This window comes from Aspergillus viridinutans (genome assembly GCF_018404265.1).
Source record: "Aspergillus viridinutans IFM 47045 DNA, scaffold_8, whole genome shotgun sequence".
NCBI classification, from domain to species: Eukaryota; Fungi; Ascomycota; class Eurotiomycetes; order Eurotiales; family Aspergillaceae; genus Aspergillus; species Aspergillus viridinutans.
The window spans coordinates 185,443-204,226 of NW_025091224.1; the positions used below are offsets into that span (position 1 = coordinate 185,443).

General features: G+C 49.3%; 8 protein-coding genes across 8 annotated transcripts; 6 read left to right on the plus strand and 2 right to left on the minus strand.

The window, feature by feature from the left end:
* Window positions 1–246: 246 nt before the first annotated feature.
* On the plus strand, window positions 247–2,175 carry Aspvir_009196 (metallophosphoesterase family protein; the record flags this gene model as incomplete). Its single annotated transcript, XM_043272348.1, has 2 exons — window positions 247–443; window positions 501–2,175. The coding sequence occupies 2 exons, from the start codon at window positions 247–249 to the stop codon at window positions 2,173–2,175; spliced, it is 1,872 nt and encodes a 623-aa protein (XP_043128283.1).
* Window positions 2,176–2,302: 127 nt separating this feature from the next.
* On the minus strand, window positions 2,303–3,643 carry Aspvir_009197 (enoyl-[acyl-carrier-protein] reductase; the record flags this gene model as incomplete). The annotated part of the gene is made up of 2 exons (XM_043272349.1): window positions 2,303–3,344; window positions 3,414–3,643. The coding sequence occupies 2 exons, from the start codon at window positions 3,641–3,643 to the stop codon at window positions 2,303–2,305; spliced, it is 1,272 nt and encodes a 423-aa protein (XP_043128284.1).
* Window positions 3,644–4,296: 653 nt separating this feature from the next.
* Window positions 4,297–6,053, plus strand: Aspvir_009198 (glutamyl-tRNA(Gln) amidotransferase subunit HER2; the record flags this gene model as incomplete). Its single annotated transcript, XM_043272350.1, has 4 exons — window positions 4,297–4,435; window positions 4,513–4,837; window positions 4,924–5,099; window positions 5,167–6,053. 4 exons carry the CDS (start codon window positions 4,297–4,299, stop codon window positions 6,051–6,053), a joined length of 1,527 nt encoding a protein of 508 aa, XP_043128285.1.
* Window positions 6,054–6,425: 372 nt separating this feature from the next.
* Aspvir_009199 (SPRY domain-containing protein) lies at window positions 6,426–8,279 on the minus strand (the record flags this gene model as incomplete). The annotated part of the gene is made up of 1 exon (XM_043272351.1): window positions 6,426–8,279. One exon carries the CDS (start codon window positions 8,277–8,279, stop codon window positions 6,426–6,428), a length of 1,854 nt encoding a protein of 617 aa, XP_043128286.1.
* A 1,017-nt stretch (window positions 8,280–9,296) lies between these two features.
* Window positions 9,297–10,904, plus strand: Aspvir_009200 (snoRNA-binding rRNA-processing protein ENP1; the record flags this gene model as incomplete). Its single annotated transcript, XM_043272352.1, has 3 exons — window positions 9,297–9,674; window positions 9,733–9,974; window positions 10,031–10,904. 3 exons carry the CDS (start codon window positions 9,297–9,299, stop codon window positions 10,902–10,904), a joined length of 1,494 nt encoding a protein of 497 aa, XP_043128287.1.
* A 2,076-nt stretch (window positions 10,905–12,980) lies between these two features.
* On the plus strand, window positions 12,981–14,339 carry hacA (transcription factor HAC1; the record flags this gene model as incomplete). Its single annotated transcript, XM_043272353.1, has 2 exons — window positions 12,981–13,186; window positions 13,244–14,339. The coding sequence occupies 2 exons, from the start codon at window positions 12,981–12,983 to the stop codon at window positions 14,337–14,339; spliced, it is 1,302 nt and encodes a 433-aa protein (XP_043128288.1).
* A 461-nt stretch (window positions 14,340–14,800) lies between these two features.
* Aspvir_009202 (putative SNF7 family protein Fti1/Did2) lies at window positions 14,801–15,532 on the plus strand (the record flags this gene model as incomplete). Its single annotated transcript, XM_043272354.1, has 2 exons — window positions 14,801–14,845; window positions 14,948–15,532. The coding sequence occupies 2 exons, from the start codon at window positions 14,801–14,803 to the stop codon at window positions 15,530–15,532; spliced, it is 630 nt and encodes a 209-aa protein (XP_043128289.1).
* Window positions 15,533–17,240: 1,708 nt separating this feature from the next.
* On the plus strand, window positions 17,241–18,593 carry Aspvir_009203 (uncharacterized protein; the record flags this gene model as incomplete). Its single annotated transcript, XM_043272355.1, has 1 exon — window positions 17,241–18,593. The coding sequence occupies one exon, from the start codon at window positions 17,241–17,243 to the stop codon at window positions 18,591–18,593; it is 1,353 nt and encodes a 450-aa protein (XP_043128290.1).
* Between the last annotated feature and the right edge of the window lie 191 nt (window positions 18,594–18,784).

Sequence of the window (18,784 nt, forward strand, 5' to 3'; positions counted from 1 at the left end):
AACTCCGTTTCGGACCTGGCCGTCGATAAAGTTTTTTGGTTTTGGGTGAGAGCTTCGAGACTGTTGGGCTAGCGATGACTAAGCACCGCCCTCACCGGTACCTTCTTCCGTATTATTGTTTATCCATGGTCGTACAAGTATAGATAGCTATCGGGAATAATATAGATACTAAGGTAGCTATCCATTACTATCTCCTTTGGACGGGGAAACGAGCTGCAGCTTATTGATTCCTTCCAAAGTCATTTGATGGTGCGGGACATTGCGCTGACCAGGATGAGATACTTTGGTTACTGGGCTCTTCTCATTTCATCTTCACCCTGCCTAGCTATCCAGCCATCAACTCCAGATGCCATACCAGCACCCATTCGCGATCTCCAATGGGGTCAGCTGAATTTCCTCCACACCACAGATACTCACGGCTGGCTGGCCGGTCATCTACAGGAGTATGGCTTTGCCATCTAATGTGTCATTGTTGATGCTCGCTGATGCAGATCGAAAAGGGCTTCCTATGGAGCAGACTGGGGAGATTATGTTTCTTTCACCACCCGCATGCGGGAAAAGGCACTCGCTGAGGGGAATGATCTGCTGATAATTGACACTGGTGATAGGGTTGAAGGGAACGGGCTTTACGATGCTTCAGAACCCAAGGGCGCCTACATCTCCGACATTCTGCGTCAACAGCAAATTGATGTGATGTCAGCTGGCAATCATGAACTGTACAAGCAGAACACCTCGGAGACTGAATTATTGACTACTGTGCCCAATTTTCGTGATAGCTACCTGGCGTCCAACATTGACGTCGTTCATCCAACTACCGGAGAACTCGTGCCGTTGGCTCCACGCTTTAAGAAGTTCACAACCCAGAAACAGGGCATCCGCATCGTCGCTTTTGGTTTTCTGTTTGATTTCACAAAAAATTACAACAACACAGTCGTTTATACGGTGGAGGATACGATTAAGACAAAGTGGTTCCAAGAAGCCATTCGTGACGAAGAAGTCGATCTTTTCCTCGTGATAGGCCATGTTCCAGTTCGTTCGAAGGAGTACAACGCTATTTTCGAAGAGATCAGAAACGTTCATTGGGATGTGCCAATTCAATTTTTCGGCGGCCATTATCATATCCGTGACTATGCTCGGTACGATTCTAAAGCGTACGGGTTGGCGAGCGGCCGCTTCATGGAAACCATTGGATTTATGTCAATCGACGGTCTGTCCACCAGCAAGAATCGGCTCAAGCCTGCGCAAGCAACTCCCAGCTTCAACCGACGGTACATTGATAACAACCTCTACTCGTTTCACCATCACACTGGTCTTGACCGGGATTCTTTCCCCACAGAGCACGGTCGAAATGTATCACATCTTATTCAGCAGTCCAGGGATGCCCTTCAACTGGATAGGGTCCACGGTTGCGCTCCTCAGGACCTCTGGATGACCCGAGTAAAGTATCCTTCTCAGGACAGTATATATACATGGCTCGAAAAGGAAGTGCTTCCTAATCAAATGAAGGATGACTCTCGCGATGAAAAGCCCGCGTTGGTCATTGTCAACACTGGAGCCATACGCTTCGACATATTTAAGGGTCCGTTTACGCAAGATACGACATTCATCGTCTCGCCCTTTACGAGCGGTTTCCGCTATGTCAAGGACATCCCCTACGAGAAAGCGCAAACGGTAGTGGAAATTTTGAACAAGCAGCCGCAAATTTTGACTGCGCCGAAGGACCACACAAGTTACACACCATGGACTCTTGCGCCGCCGGAGCAATCAATGCATATGCACGACAAGATTGTGGAAAGCGACGATGTGGCTGCTCACTATCTTACTGATCAGAGTCAGCTTCCAATGAGCAGCCCATTCGCGCCCGAGGTTTTTCCGGGCTACACCACTGCAGATGATGGGGGTATAGACGGTGACGACACTGTTCATTCGCCAATATCATTTTACCGTGTTCCAAATTGCATTCAAGCTCTCATTTCTCCAGGGACGTCTGCAGATCCGGAGACAGTGGATCTTGTGTATATTGATTTTATCGAGCCATACGTCGCTCTGGCCGCCAAATTTGCGAGCCTTGATCTCGATTTTGCACGGGACAGTGACGTTTATATGCCCTTCAAGACATTAACTGATCTTATTTTGGACTGGATCAAGAATAACTGGAAATGCGAAGATGCGTGATTCTGTTTCTAGTCCGGTTCAGATCACTGTTTGCGCCAATGGAATCAGTAAATGATCTGATTTACTATAGCCTATTATGATTGCGTACATGCACTTAATATACTTTTTACACCATCATCCCCAGGAATTATTCATCCCCTTCGTATTTTAGCAAGCCTTTGCCTTTGCGGAATCCACTTAGAGTTTCCTGCACACCTGCAGCAAGCTCAGCGCCTTCGGTTTCCCAGGTCCATTTGATGTATTCCACCGGGATATCTTTGAATTTGCCGGCTCGAGTCAACTCCAGCATATCATTAATTGTGTTTTCCTTGAGCTCAGGGTGTTTATCTCCCCATCTGCTCACCCAGAACCCGTCAAAAACAAGGTTCTTGAAGATCAGAAGTCCAGATGGCAAGGCGACTGGCTGTTTTGACATGGCACCATAAGTGACCAGGTGCGAACCTGGAGCAAGGGTCTTCGCCAGGGCAGTGGCACTCTTACCACCCACGCAGTTGAGGGCTAGTCGAATTGGCTCCTTTCCTTGACGGGTGAATTCATTCACCATGTTCTTGAATTCCCCAGATAGCAGCTCGGATTCAGTAACCACTGCATTGGCCCCCAGGTCGTAGAGCTCCTTTTTCAAAGAATCAGTTTCTTCGGGTGTCTTTCTCTCGCGAACAACATTGATGGTTTTGATGCCCCATTCGCGTGCAAGTTGGATTGCAGCTCGTCCAACACCGCTATTTGCTCCGTTCTGGATGAGCCACTCTTCTCCAGCCCGCATCCAATCCCAGTCACAGAGATCTTTGATCATTCGGTAGGCAGTCACCGGATTGACACTAACTGTGCTGACCTGAAGCGGGCTCAGACCTGCTTTGTTTTCAACCTTGATCACCTGCGATTCATCTAATTGTGCGTGGGTGCGCCAGGTGCCTTGTCCTGTCTGCTTCATCACGACCCAGTCGCCTTTGGCAAGATTTTTGACGTTAGAGCCAGTGGCAATGACCTCGAATGCGCCCTCGTTTCCCGCTACGGCAGACGGTTCCACTGTGCCAAGCGTGTTCTGGAAGGGCGGTTTGCTTGGGTATACACCTTGAATCTGATTCACATCGGCCGGGTTCAAAGGCGCCGCTAGAAGGCGGAGAGTGACTTGTGTCCCATGAGGAGGAGAGATCGAGTGCTTATGGAGCCTGGATGAGGGAGGAAGACAAGTCAGGCTACCTCTCTATTTTCCCAGCTTGCATTCTAGGTGCTCTTACCGCAGAACATCCTTCGGTTCACCGTATCGCGAATAGACTAGAGCCTTCGATTGCGTATAGCCATATACTGAGATAAATCTCTTTTGCGCCAGACGCGAGTCAGGTAAAAGGACTTCATGCTGGCCGGATGGCGTTGGAAATCGAAGAGGCGAAGCTCTGCCTCTGAGGCCGAGGGAAACACCGACACTGGAAGATCTGGTAGCTGATCGCACCACAGTACGGGATAGCATAATGAAGTTTGGGGGTGCCGAGCCCTTCTTTGACTGTTAATTGATTTCAAAGATTCAGGTACGGTCAAAGAGCCAGCTTCTGTAGCAATTGTTATAACTGTTGTCGCTGGCGGCGTCGAAGAAAACCGGATGACGTCGTTTCCTAGCCGTCGGGCCGAAGGAGGAAACCTGCGCTTCGGCATAATAATTGATACTCATTCGTGTTTGGGTAGATTGTTGGAAATTGGGATGCTATATAGGAAAGGGTACGGACGGAGACACCATGTCAGGTTCTTTATCACTTGATATTTTCTTGCTGGAGGACCTGGTGTACCTGTTTTGCTGGCGTCCCGTTGTCGAAGGTATATTTACAGGTAGGCATGCGCCGGTGCAAAGCGACTATCTAGAGAGGTAGTAGAACGATCAAATTCGACTTTAGTGAACCATTCCATGGAAGGAATAATAGCTCTCTTAATTCCTCAATCTCCGACAACTACGGAGGGCATCCAATGAAGTGGTGCCGACCAGATTCCGAAACCTCACTGAGATTGCTTAAAACGACCATCCCGACACTTTGCCGAAATATTGTAAACTTCCTACCCACCGTCCAGTTTTCCGAGCCTCTGCCATCGGTGTCCCTGCCACCACCTACCATCACCGCTCAGGATATCTAAATGTCCTTATTGCGGGAAGCTGAGAAATGTATCACTAACCAAAGGTCACATGCCGCTCTCAATGCCTTCATAACAACTGTGCAGCATTCAGGACCATGGCGAGAACAAGTGAGAGATGCAGAACTTAGGAGCGAATCGGGTAAGATCGCAGCAGCTTTTGTCCTGTTCTCTCTGTGGCTCATTCGGGCACTGACGCATGCTTTTCGAGACTAAAAGGGAAATCGAAATCCAAGGTTGACGGTCGCTTGATTGCCTTCAAAGACAATATTTGCACACGCGATTTTCCGACAACATGTGCCTCCGGGATTCTAGCCAAATTCACCAGCCCATTCAATGCGACTGTGGTGGAACAACTGTCGGAAGCCGGCGCTCTAATAGCTGGTAAGACGAACTTGGATGAATTTGGGATGGGTTCTCATTCTCTCAATTCATGGTTCGGCCCTGTCAAAAATCAGCGTCAGTACCAGGAAGGACGAATTCTCTCAGCTGGTGGAAGTTCTGGTGGAAGCGCCGTCTCTGTAGCTACAGATCAGTGTTATGCGTAAGTGTTTTCGCTCCTAAATCAGTCGAACTTCCTTCCTGGGGGGGGGGGGGGGCATGCCTGGTGTGCTGAACAGGGCGTTATAGGGCTCTTGGAACAGACACTGGTGGTTCGGTTCGACTTCCAGCTGCCTACACGGGCACAGTCGGCTTTAAGCCGTCTTATGGATTGGTCTCGAGATGGGGAGTCGTAGCATACGCTAATTCACTGGATACTGTTGGCATCCTGGCCAATAATACCTCCAGGGCTCGCGATGTATTCCGTACGTGTCTCTGTGCTTCCTCTCTCGATATATCCGTTTTCATTGGAATCTAACTGCTCGGACTCAGACATTGTGAATCGGCATGATCCACGCGATCCGACAAGCTTGTCTCCACGCTCTCGGTCTCGCATAGCTTCGCACCTCCAGCAACCCGCTCTGTTGTCTAGAATGGCCTCATCTCCTTTGAGGATCGGCGTTCCTATTGAGTACAACATATCGGAACTCTCTCCATCGGTGCGACGCGCCTGGGCTCTTTCGATAGCTTTTCTGAGAGAACAGGGCCACACAATTCACCATGTCTCACTCCCCACAACAAAACTAGCTCTCTCAGCATATTACGTCCTTGCCCCAGCCGAAGCATCCTCAAACCTCGCCAAATATGACGGCATCAGATATGGTTCCCGCTGCATCGGTCCGGATTCTGGTGGACAGCCTGACAGCTATCTATACGCCAAAACTAGAGGGCACGGATTCGGTCCGGAAGTAAAGAGGCGTATCCTACTCGGCGCCTTCAGTCTTAGCGCCGATGCCATAAACAATTACTTTATTCAAGCGCAGCGCGTCCGTCGACTTGTCCAGCGCGATTTCAATGCTGTTTTTAGAGCAGAGCAACCGATGGCCCCTTCCCGCCAGAAGGTAGATGCTGAGTTGAAATCAAAACAAGCCCAGGTCGACGTCCTGATCTGCCCCACCGCCCCTTCGTGTCCTCCGCAGGTAACGGACCTGGTCGAAACAGATTCCATTTTCTCGTCCCTGAACGCATACACGAATGATGTGTTCACAGTACCTGCAAGCCTGGCTGGTTTACCAGCTGCGTCTGTTCCAGTCAGTGTCGGCTGCCGGGATGAAGGTTCTGGCGATGCAGATCTTGCTGGAATTCAAATCATCGGACAATACGGGGACGATGAGCTTGTTCTCAAAGTGTCGGAGATATTGGAGGGCAAAATTTTTTGATGTAGTCTTGTGTTTCACCTCGATACCCATAATCAATCTCTAGTTGCCAACTACATAGCTCACCCTAGACCCAATTACAGGGGAGGTTCAGTGTAGCAGAGCATGTAATATACATCATATTTGAACACCTTAGAGTTTCAAGACAGAGATTGTAAACCATATCAACTGTACCTGCTCAGGCAATCCATTGTGGAAGTCTTTCTTCGACCCTGAGTATCCATTTGTACACATAGCGGCCTTGCTTACTACGAGCGTCCCTCGTTCGACAAAGCTATGCTTTCTCCAGAGGGACTGAATCCGACATGGCGGGAGACAGATACGGCGCGGAACAAGCGAATCCCAGCCTGATCATGAAGAGAAATGGGCCTTAAGTCATAACATCTCAACGTCCTCTGTCGGGACTGTGTTCTCTAAAGGAGCTGAGGGTGTCGCAGCGTTGGGAGAACGCTCCTGGCCCACGCCAAGAGCATCCTCGGTCATCAAATGGCCTGCGCCCACGTTGGTGACGCCTGCTTCTAATCCATTGGAAATATTTTCGGTGTCTGCAAATTCCGCGCCAGGTACTGAATCCATTCGAGGATCAAACGCTGCCCCGACTCCGCCCTTCAGAACCTCGGAGCCCCCAACGGCACCGGCGTCAGCGCTGTCAACTTCCGCATTGCCGACAACATCACCGTCGACACCACCCCATATGAGCATTGCTTCGACCTCATCAACAATATCGGCCACGACGTCTTCGGCAATCTGCTCATTGAAGCGTTCGCCAATGCCCCGGACAGGTTCGCCATTCTCTGTGTGAGACGGTGGGCCAACCCACCAGGGTCCTTCAAAGCGACATTCCACGGCACCGCCGCCGTAGCAGCTGACAGCAGGGTAGTAGCCAATCATTCCGTCATCGGCGTTCTCTCGCTCACCAATGCCTAAGTTATTGGTTCCGTTTGCAAGTCGGCTGGCCGGTGGAAGGAACGCATATAATTCATTGAATGGAGTACCCATCTTCTCTCCATTTTTGAATATTGTGATGCTCGAACCTGGCAGCGTGCGTAGAGAAGGGTCTTCGCTGTTGAACGGCGATGGCGGACCAAATGTGGGTGTCTCTTTGAGGTTGAACGCATAATCCCGTAGATGTTTTGTGGAAAATACGTTTGACTGCTGCCAGCAGAAATCGGACTTATAATGGAAGGGAATGCGATCCCGAATAAAATTTGTCGATGTGAGAGCCTCTGATGTTGGTGAACTCCCATCTCCATCGACAGTAGGATCATACGTTCCCTCGACTACTTTCTTATGGAGGGACAGTGGTGGAAGCGTGATGAGCATGCCGATAACGTCCCCTTCGCGAATTGATTCACCTTTCGGAAAAAAGTACTCGCAGCGCATTCTGTTGACCACTTCGCCGTTTACATCACGGATTCCGTACCCGTAGCAGTCAACACCCACGTTCGCATCAAGATCAGCCTCCCGTCGTGCAAATCCAAGACGGACGTGACCCTTTGGCGTGCCTTGAGAAGATTCGTTAGCTGAGATAGATTGCGAATTATTAGGAATCCCGTTGATCACGCGCGCCTCGTAATAATATGCGCCCTCGCGCGCACAGACATTAGCACGCGCAGTATGCCATGCGCTGCTGGCTGTTACCGCGCGCGCATCCTCACTGAAAAAGATTGCTGCGGGCGAATCCTCGAAACTGAACCGGGCATGATAAGGGGGAACATCGGTCTGACGGTACTTGATGTGCGGAAAGCTTGGATCGGCTATAGCATAGCTATAACGAAAGCCATTCTTATTTGTGAGTTTGTCAACAACCTCATAGAAGTCCCAGCTCTGACCGAGCACGTCTGATGTTTTGCGGTTCACAAAACTCAGTTGACGAGGCTGTGGCGGTAATAGGTCCGAAGACCTGGGTTCGGCGAGTAATAGGGGTCTGAGAATGCTGATATCGGAGCTCGGAAGCGCGGTGTTCGGGGCAACCGCGGCTTTCTTCTTAGGCGGGATGGATTCCTGGTCGAGACCCTTGGCCTCTCTTTTCTTCCGGCTATCGCGTTTGTTGCGTTTCGATCTTGCGCCATCAGCTTGCACTGATGCATTGCTGGGCGGCGCAGGCGAGGATCGTGCGTTCTGGCCTGTGACTGTACCACTAAAGAAAGGTGCGGTCCCTGGAGGTAAAGTCGGAGAATTGATGTTGGACGAAGGGCCAGACGACCCTACCGGCTGTATAGACGCCATGTGGACGTCAATACTGGTTCACGAGTAAATTGTAACCTGAGATTGGCAACAACAGGCGCACTGTGCGCGGTTCAAGTCAAATAACGCGGCTCAATGCATTATCCGTATGTCTAACTGCGGGCTGCGCGGGACAAGCAGCTGTCGCGAGACCCTTGTTGCGTGGGAGTGAAAGGAGAAGAGTTGAAATATGGCTTGGAGAGACAGCCTATACTTTGCGACGTAGAACTTCGGTAGGAACCTATAAGAGAACATCCGCGCGTTAGACCACTGATAGGCTGCAACGAAAGAGGGAATATTGAATCTTGGCTGACCTTGCAAAGATAAATATCTCCAAAGGGTATTAAGAGCAATTCGAGCCAATGAAGATCTCCGCTCACAGCTCTGCTCCCAATACTTAATGGATTCAGGATCCTGATGTAATCTCCGATTCCGCTCGCAAGGTGTGATAGAACGAGTCTACAACTTCAGGTGCGAATGACCTAAGGCAGATGATAAAGAGGAAGCCGCCTCAGTATGACAGTCTTGATAGACTAAGATAGGTCCTTGTCACCAAGAAGAGATAAAAATCCATCCCTTTAGTGTTCAACAAAGGCGAGATTGAAGAGGAGATATGATCTGAAAGCGGTCAAAATAAAAACTCCGGCAAAAAACGTAGCGCCCAAAGTCATTAATTATTTCAACCTTGCTTCTGTGGAGCGGGGCACGGGGCGGTGGCATCATTGACCATTTAAGGTGAAGTATTTGCAGGCGGTAAGCTTCAATCATCTTGAATCTAACTGCCTAAGGGGAAATTCTCCAACTGTCTGGCAGAAAAAGTCACTAAGTCACATGATCTTGAAATTTACACACATTTTCCCTTGAATGGCATTGATGTGAGAAAAAAAGCGTTCTAGACGTCGCTTTTCAGCTTCACTATACTTCCCTCTTTCGCTTGGATACGAGGTAATTCAGCCTGCTCTTAATGCCCTAGGAGCAACCACTTACATTCCTTTGGATATCGAAAAGTGAAAGCACACCATGCCCAAAGCAACATCCTCTCGAGCTGCAGCAGCAGCCCGCAGGCACAATCCTCTGGCCGAGGATATCATCACCTCGGGCCATCTACGAACCCAATCCAGCAAGAAGAGCAAGCGTCAAGGGCGGCAAGATGAGGATGGTGAAGATGGCGAGCGTTACATTGACGCTAAGATGACGAGGAGGATCTTACAGATTGGGCAAGAACTGGCGGAAGAAGATGCTGCGGAGCACGAAGCTGAAATGGGTGCATCGAATATGGCAACTAATTCAGCATTTGATTTTGAATCGAGATTCGAAGATGATGAAGCTTTATCAGACGACGACGAGAAGTTTCGCGGAGACCAGTGGGGCGATGAAGAAGAGGAGATCGAGGAAGTGGTAGGTGGTCTCTGCTCAAAGAAATATAGCTTTCCTTCGTTTAACAATATCGCCTTAGGAGGTTGATCCAAATGACCTTGATATGTTTAACAAATTTATTCCTGGTGGCGACGAAGATCCTATATTCAACCCTCGAGGAACCGATACGGGTCGAAGCACCAACCTGGCCGATCTCATATTGGAAAAGATCGCAGAGCATGAAGCGAAGCAGTCCGGTAATGGTGGACCCATGATTCAAGGTGGAGGATTGCCCGAAGACGCCGTTCAGATACCCGCAAAAGCTGTTGAAGTTTACGAAAAGTGAGTACATTCGCCTCATCAGTTCGCATGGTCATTGTGCTTATGGTCTCTACCAGAGTCGGCATGATACTGTCTCGCTACAAGTCCGGGCCTCTTCCCAAGCCATTCAAGATTCTCCCCTCTGTTCCCAATTGGCCAACTCTCCTCTCTATTACTCGCCCCGAGTCGTGGACAGCCAATGCTGTTTATGCCGGGACCAGGATTTTCATTTCATCGAAGCCAGCCGTTGCACAGGAGTTCATATCGACAGTGCTGCTTGACCGCGTTCGGGAGGAGATTCACGAAACAAAGAAGTTAAATGTTCACACCTACAACGCTCTGAAGAAAGCGCTGTACAAGCCAGCTTGCTTTTTCAAAGGCCTGCTGTTCCCACTGGTATCAAGTGGTACTTGCACTCTACGGGAGGCACACATCGTCTCTTCTGTCATCGCACGTGTATCTATCCCAGTATTGCACTCTGCGGCTGCTCTACTTCGCATGTGCGACCTGGCCGCGGAACAGTCTCTCAGATCTCTCGAAAGCACCGGTGCGGTGAATGTCTTCATCCGTGTGTTCCTCGAGAAAAAGTACGCGCTTCCATATAAGGTGATTGACGCTCTCGTCTTCCATTTTCTGCGCTTCCGCGCTAGCGACAATGCCGAGGACTCGATGATGACCGATGGACCGTCGGGGGCTGCTACCAAAGCGTATAAGCTTCCTGTTCTTTGGCACCAGTCATTATTGGTCTTTGCCCAACGTTACCGCAATGATATCACTGAAGATCAGCGCGAAGCTCTCCTTGACCTGTTGTTAGTTCGGGGGCACAAGGATATCGGCCCCGAGGTCAGACGGGAATTGTTGGCAGGTAGAGGGCGCGGCGTAGTTGTACCCGACCCAGAAAAGCAGGGCGCTCTTGACGCTGGCGACGACACGATGGATGTCACGTTTTAGGCAAAGACATTGACTCTGATGAACTGTCTTGCCATGTTTTCTGTTCATGAGTTTCTGTGACTGCGATGGGCGTTCGAGGGGTTCATCAAAAAATGATTTTATTGCATATATTCCCGGGGCGCTTGGAATCTTATCATCAACGCTACCATTGCTCTTCCCTAGAGGGTGGTAGTACCGATAAAGGGTAACAAAAATTTTCTCACTACTCTCACAATATCAAATCTGCGTAGGTAATAGAATATGCATTCAGATAGTGGCTTCGCCATCACCTGTCCTCAGCACGTTGAGCAATTCGCGATGGAATGCTCCATGATGCAGCCCCATTAGCATCATGCAAAGTACTATTCCTCATGCTCATCTTGTCCCCTGAATATTCTCATGATTAACTAGAAAAAAAAAAAAAAAAAAAAAAACGTGGGTCTGGAATTCTCATGGCAGCAAGCGTATTAACAATCCTTGGCGCAAGAGAGTGGCCACAGGAATATTTTGCACTACTAATTTCAATTAGTTCTGTAACACTGCATTCATAGCCATCTTGCGATGTACTGGAATAGCTAGTAAGGCTGAGACTGCGATACTGATTCACAGAGGCCAATAGCCCCAAACATTGTACATGCCGTTTGATGATATCCAAGCATGTTGTACTTCGAGCATTGGGCTCCTGGCCTCCCTTGTCACCCTTGCAGCATATTTCTTTAGCATAATCGAGAATTCTGTTGAAGGCATAAAAATTATTTCAGTATCAAGTGTGGAACAGTATCCTCGAATAACGACTACCTTGAATATCCTTTGCTCAAAGTCCAGATAGGAAGAGACTTTATTTACGGAGTACGGAGTACTGGACTTGCAATTCCAAGGCCCCTCATGAAGCAGAATAAGCTAACATTAAAGCACTTAAAACTACGGGATACATAGGTAATCGTCGGAGACAGAATAGTGAATGACAATTCTCTTTCCAAAGTTCGGAGTGCCTACGCTGTAGACACATGGATATCTGATAGTACCATGTAGTATCCAGTAACTAGGTAGATACACCTATCTGGTTCTCTACGGTTCTCCTTTTTGTAGTCTGTCTAGAGAGGTGTGGGGGGTTACTATTGTTATTGAAATCTGGAAAATTGTTCGATATTAATAGCAATGCTCGGGAGTGATCCAGATCCTATTAATCAAGAATGGCTACTCCGTACCTCAATCTATCTAACACTTCCTAATCCACAGTGGGGTCGCCACCAATCTACGGAGTACCCCGTACCATTAACTACCTCACTTACCTGAGTAATTACGACATGTTAATAAGGAGTATCCACTACCGAGCGTTCAAGTTTTGGTAACATAGAGTCATGCTGGTTGGCAATCATCTGAGAAATTCCTAGTACTACATTCAATTAGGCCAGATTATGGAATGTCTACCTGAGGGGTATGTTGAAGTATGTACTCCGTACGGAGGAAAATGCATGATTTCCAGCCAACAGGACTCCTGGCTGGTTGGACTTGGCTGTTTCAGATATTGGGACGTTTGACTTTGAACGGAGGCTTAGAGGGGCTGCATTTCCAGGGATAGCATGAGGGGGCCAGATTTGGTTCACTGTTACGCCGTACATGCCCGCATTACAGCTCCAATACCGTCATTATTGGTGTGTGCTACCCCCCGGTGAGCCCTTTTGAGGTGTGAGATTCGCGTAATTTTTGAAACATTACCCTCGTTATGCTGACGGAGGCAGCTCCGCCCCCTTGCTGACAGAACTGACCACGCTGGCCTTTTAAAGAGTCACCTTTCCCCATCAAAACCGACCACTTTAGCCAACTTCTGAACACTTGTCCTTTTTGGTTCCCTCTGGTCATATCCCACCACATTACCATATCCCACCACATTAGCAGACCTCCGGCGCCTGGCTCCGGGTTTGACCGTTATGCCAACGTGGCTTTTCCTTTCGTAAACTGGGCAAGTGGACGTCGTCATCAGACTCCTTCATCCCATACAAGGCGTGTTCTCTGCATCATCTTTCCTGAGATACTCGCAGAGAGCTGCAAATACCCGTGATCTTGTCTACCAGATCGACCCATCACGCTTACAAAATGGAAGACACCTTCACTTCAGTAGAGTCCTTGCCTGGTACGCCAGCACCGGCTATCCCGCTGCTCACAGTCTCGCCTGCGGATACATCGTTGAACGCGCCAGAGACCAAGGTGCAGGAGACGAAAACCGAAGAGAAGAAGCCACCCAAGAAACGGAAGTCCTGGGGACAGGAGCTACCAATTCCAAAGACCAACTTGCCTCCAAGGTATGTTCTATCGCGTCCGACGAAATCAGTTGGTCGGATGGCTTACACTTCATGAAGGAAACGGGCCAAGACAGAAGATGAAAAGGAACAGCGTCGCATCGAGCGTGTTCTCCGAAACCGTGCGGCGGCACAGACCTCTCGCGAGCGCAAGAGGCTCGAAATGGAGAAGTTGGAGAACGAGAAGATTCAGATGGAACAGCAAAACCAGTTCCTTCTCCAGCGTCTGTCACAGATGGAAGCTGAGAACAATCGATTGAGCCAACAACTCGCCCAGTTGACTGCTGAGGTTCGAGGCTCTCGTAGCAGCACTCCAAAGCCCGGTTCTCCTGCCACAGCATCCCCAACTCTCACACCTACCTTATTCAAGCAAGAGGGTGATGAGCTTCCTCTCGAACGAATTCCATTTCCCACTCCCTCAATCACTGATTACTCGCCAACGCTAAAGCCTTCCAGTCTGGCTGAGTCCTCCGACGTGACACAACATCCTGCAGCGGTGTTGTGCGACCTGCAGTGTCAGTTGGCGGACTCGAAGGACCTGGAAGTGCTCTCCCCCTCTTTGACCTCGGCTCTGGCGTTGAACATGACGCTGCAAATGACATTGCAGCTCCTCTTTCTGACGATGACTTCCGCCGCCTATTCAACGGTGATTCACCCACTGAGCCAGATTCTTCGGTCATTGAAGACGGGTTCTCCTTTGACATTCTCGAGACAGGAGATCTATCAGCATTTCCATTTGATTCTATGGTTAATTTCGACTCCGAGCCTGTCGCCCTCGAAGGCATCGAGCCGGCCCACAGTCTTCCGAATGAGACTTCTTACCAGACTTCTAGCTTGCAACCCAGCCTTGGCGCGTCCACTTCGCGATGCGACGGGCAGGGCATTGCAGCTGGCTGTTCGTGAAAATGTCTCTCGGGGAACTTGGTCCGCCGGTGATGACGCGGGCCGACTGCACTGGGAGTCGTTGTTGACCTTCGCTTGGGCGATAGATCGTTTTGAGCGAACGAGAGGTCGAAGAAGAATTCTCTTCGCGAAATTTGAGCGAGGTGCGCGGCCTGATACTTTGGGCAACCGCCACAGGAGTCCACGGAGTTCATGGAGTTCAAAGCGATTGAGCGAGACGTTGACGTCTCTGCTGATGGGTAAGGAACGATGAAATTTGGGCTGTAATATAGTGTATCTTTTCAATCGAGAGCAACTGGCAACTGAGATGCTGGTCGTTTCGCTGTTTCTCAGAGTAATTCTCTTTTCCAAGTCGTTATGCCGATCGCGCTTCATACGTAGTAGAAATATTAATCATTCTTCTGTAAAGTGTACTTGGTTAGGAATAATAACAACTTGATTTCTTAGTCAAGTCAAGAGGATCTTGTAGATTGTCCTCTACTTCGGAGATGGGGATGATGTTGCCACGCCACTTCGATAGTCGTATCAACGCTATCCCCACCTCTCCTAATCGAGAACCTGAAGTCATGGCTGCATTGTTGCCTCCCGCCTTTCCGCCTCCAACGAAACTGTCCATTCAGCTTCAACTTGGTCACTTTCGCATTCAGGATACTTGTTAGCGATTTCATATCTTCTGACTTTAACAAGTTAATTTGTCATTGCATCCCAGGCAAAATGGTTCGGAAGGACCCTATATTCGAAGCCCGCACCAATGTCAAGGTAAGCTGCCGGAGTTTCCACCTGCGCGAAGCACTCTTATGTGCTACGCTCTCAACTGTTGGGAAATAAACAACCTATATCTGACTAATTCCCCCATTGCAGTTGCACTCGAACCGGCTTAAGAAGGAAGCTGCTCGCGCTGAAGCAACATTCAAGTCAGAAAAGGCAAAGGCGGACAAGGCTATGAAGAATCGCGAGTTTCAAATTGCCCGTATCCACGCCGCTTCTGCCGTACGAGAGAAACGAAGACAAGTAACCCTCAGAGCTGAGGCTGCACGGGCGGATGTCATAATAAATGAACTTAAAGCCGCACAGAGTACTCGCGATACATCCCGAACCCTTGCTCTGGCGTCAAGAGGCCTGGATGCGGCGTCGAAGAGTGTTAATCTTGAAAACCTGGTGTCTCATGCAAATAACTTCTTAGCGCGATCGGAAGATTTCAAAATCGCTAGCAGTGCGATAGAGGATGTTGCTCAAGGTATCTCTATGCAAGAGTATGGTGCCGAGGGCGAGGCCGAAGTTGATCGTCTCATGGAACAGCTTGCAGACGACGCGGGTGTGGACATGCGCTTAGCCTTGGATGCTGATGCAGCTCCCAAGGAAGACGTCAAAGAGCAGAAGCAGGCCGACTCGGAGCTGGAGGACGGCTTGGGAGCGAGACTACGTGCTCTCAGAGCTGCAAGCTGAAAGAAATGCTTGTCTTCCTTTTGTTACCTTCCAGCGCACCCTTGACAGCTGGCTGATTGCTTTACATGTTACAACCGACGACCGAACGTTGCCGTCCGCTTGTAGCATCTGTCAGACTCGATTGCCTGTTTCCTTCCGATGGATATTGACGAAGTTATGCCCCCCTAGTTTTGATTATCCGCCATTCTCGCTCTACATCTAAGTCGTCCTGCATTTGCTGTCACAGTCTCATGTTCCAACTTCTTCTGGGGACCATCTTGTTTGGCGTAGGCTTCGGTGATACTGAATATTGGTTTCGATTTCCCGCTAGTATTTCTTATGTCGTCGCCAAACTCTAGCTTCACCTCTTATCCTGCCTGTACTTCGTTTCCCTAATGTCTCCTGGGATACGGCCCGGTTGCATAGAACCAGCATGACCTTAACTCTCCTTATTGATTAAGGACGTTCAAGAACGTAGGCTGACCTGAAAATAATATCAGCACGCTCAAAGCCCATGCCTCTTGTTGTACAGCTAGCACTCAATCAATGTCCAGATTTAGGATTTTTCTGTGCTTAAGGACTAAAGCGAGTAGCCCAGGAGTATCGATGCGCTAGGGGACTATATAGATTCTACTCGCATCAAAATGAAAGTGGCGCTCATTGTCTCATTCAAAAGACTTGCATTGGCACGATCCGACCTGCGTCTGCGTCTCTCCATGTGGAGAGTACTGAGCAAATATTTCGACCAAAGAAAGGGAAAAGTACTAACTCCAGTGTCGCCAAAATATCCACAAAATTACGGAGTCATGGCTGTCTCCCAGAGTCTGCATGAGCACATTGTCTGGCACAAGGTACTGTCTAGGTATTTTCTGCCTTAGTACGTGGTATCGAGTATATCCGTAAGAGATTATCCATTTTCTAATTCTCCTTACTTAAACGAGATAATAATAATGAATACCTATTCACACAATTGGCCAAGCAGCCACTGAGGCTCTAAGTCGCTTAAGAGAGCCTTGGTGACTTTGTCAATATTCTCCCAATGAGAAGTAAGCGAGCCGATGTGTCTAGGCCCTTTCTAGGTCACTTTTCCTGCGCGATACAACCTTGCTAAAATTGCTAGTACCTATTTGATCCCTAGCGCAGGGCCTTAAACTACGGTTACCTCCTAGACCCTCTCACTAATCATATACCTGGTTAGACTGGTTGGTGGTATCTGTCTGGTTCAGTCACCATCACAACTCTCACAAGTCCTCTTCCTCATTTTCTCAGAACTTTCTCTAGTCTAGTTTCAAGAAATCTCGCTAGTCGGCCAATCGCTGACTGGCCGAACGAGGCAGAAAATGAGCTAACTGTACAGCGTGATCAGCCCGGTTTTTTCATCTTGTCCCCTACGTTGAAGTCCGTCCAATTACCACGCCGAGAAGGTATGCTAGTTTTGACCATGGCCACCCACAGAGGCATAGACCGAGCGGGCTTATGCCACAGCGAGCTAGGAACTCCGTGAGTCCGTAGACAAGGACCCCTTAGCAAAAGGCGAACCTCAATCCGTTGAACCATTTCTTTAGGCAGTGCCCCTCTGTGGCGCAATGTGTTTTCTCCTTAAAAAGAAAACATGAGAAGGGTGGCTTTTCCTTGATCAGATTCTCTATCCTTCTGTTCGACTCTTTTTCTGAGTCCCGCTCCGTCGTTTGACCATCTGGGAGCCCAGTTCCCAAGTACAGCCGAGATAATGGCACCTTCACACTCGTTTCCACTTGTATTTCTGTCCCTCATTTTGCATCAAATTTCTTGCGCCTTCGCTGCCCCCTGGATAGTCACCAAAGTGTATGAGCAAGATGTCTCCACCTATGATTACGGCTACAAGACCACAACAAGGACTCGCATTGATGAAATCACGCCGACAGCATCACCGATGCCTGCTGCCCTTTCAACAAAAACTTATATAACTAGCGACAGTTATGACGATGCTGTAACAATTGTTCAAGTGCTGTATCCATCTGGTGCAGGGATTGAGTCGACCTACAATTACCGTGATTCAAATATCATCACGCAGTACTATGTGAACATGGTATACACAGCCCCAACATCCTGCTCTTCGCAGTGGACCCTGACCACTGCGGTTCCGGTCTATGTTCCCAACGCTATTGAAGACGCTTTGCTTGCGACGTCCATGTCAACGAGCTACTCCGTGGACGATAGCCAACCCTTTCAACCAACCACATATACCAATGCTCTTGCATTCATTGATCCTACACAAGTGCCGGCATCGAGTCTGAGCAGGCTTAGTAACTCCTACAAGCCCTACACCATGTACCAAGAGTACGGGTGCTATGACAGCAGCTCCTCTAGCAGCAGCAGCTCCTCGTACTATGGTGGTAGTGACGGCGGCAACTGGCTCTACGACAGCTCTTATTACGGTGTTATCTCTCCCCTTGGTATTCTGCTTATCTCCCTTCTGGGATGGTTCGGAGTATGGTTCATCATCGGCCTCATCGAGAATTGGTTTCAGTTTCGACGCTTGATGAGGGGTTGGCAGGCTCGCCGAGGATTCCCAATTTCTTGGTGCATGCTCGCTCCTATTGTCTCCTGTCTGCTCCTTCTGTTCTGCCGCAAAGGCTTTCAGGCTCGTACTTCCGAGGAGGCGCAGGTGCTTAAAGAGAAATGGCAGCAAATGGGATCCTGGAGGAAAGTCGGCCTGTGGCTTCGGTGGGGTTTCGGATTCAGTTATCCACCCATGCTGGGTCCTGCTCCAGTCAAGGTTGGAAGGCCGTCCAAGCGGCCTGTTGCTGCCACCGCTCCTCTGCTTATCGAATCCCCGCCACGGAGCGTCATGTCAGATATCCATTCAGATTCGGGAAGCAATCGCGGAGGCAGTGCTGCCCCTGGTCCAGCAATGGCCTATATTCCGACGTCAGGCCAGACGCTGCAAGTTCCAGCTTCATTACCGCCAAACAGACAAGTCCGACAACAGCAAGCCGCCACTCGGCCCATACTTGAAAATCCTTCAACGACTAGCGGTGCTCATCCCGCTGATCATAACATACATGCAACAGAACCGTCTAGTGAGCCCCGGGCATCATAGTCTGACATGTTGACATGCTGTATATTTTCTGGATGGGAAGTGAACGACGAATCTTCTGCTATCTGACAACCATGTTTGGCGAGCTAGACACATGACCCCTGGATCAATAGTCGCTCTCACCTTCCCTTACTGGCGTCTAAAAACAAATGTCCCCTGTCAGGCTGCGACGGTCATTAGGATGTCACGTACAA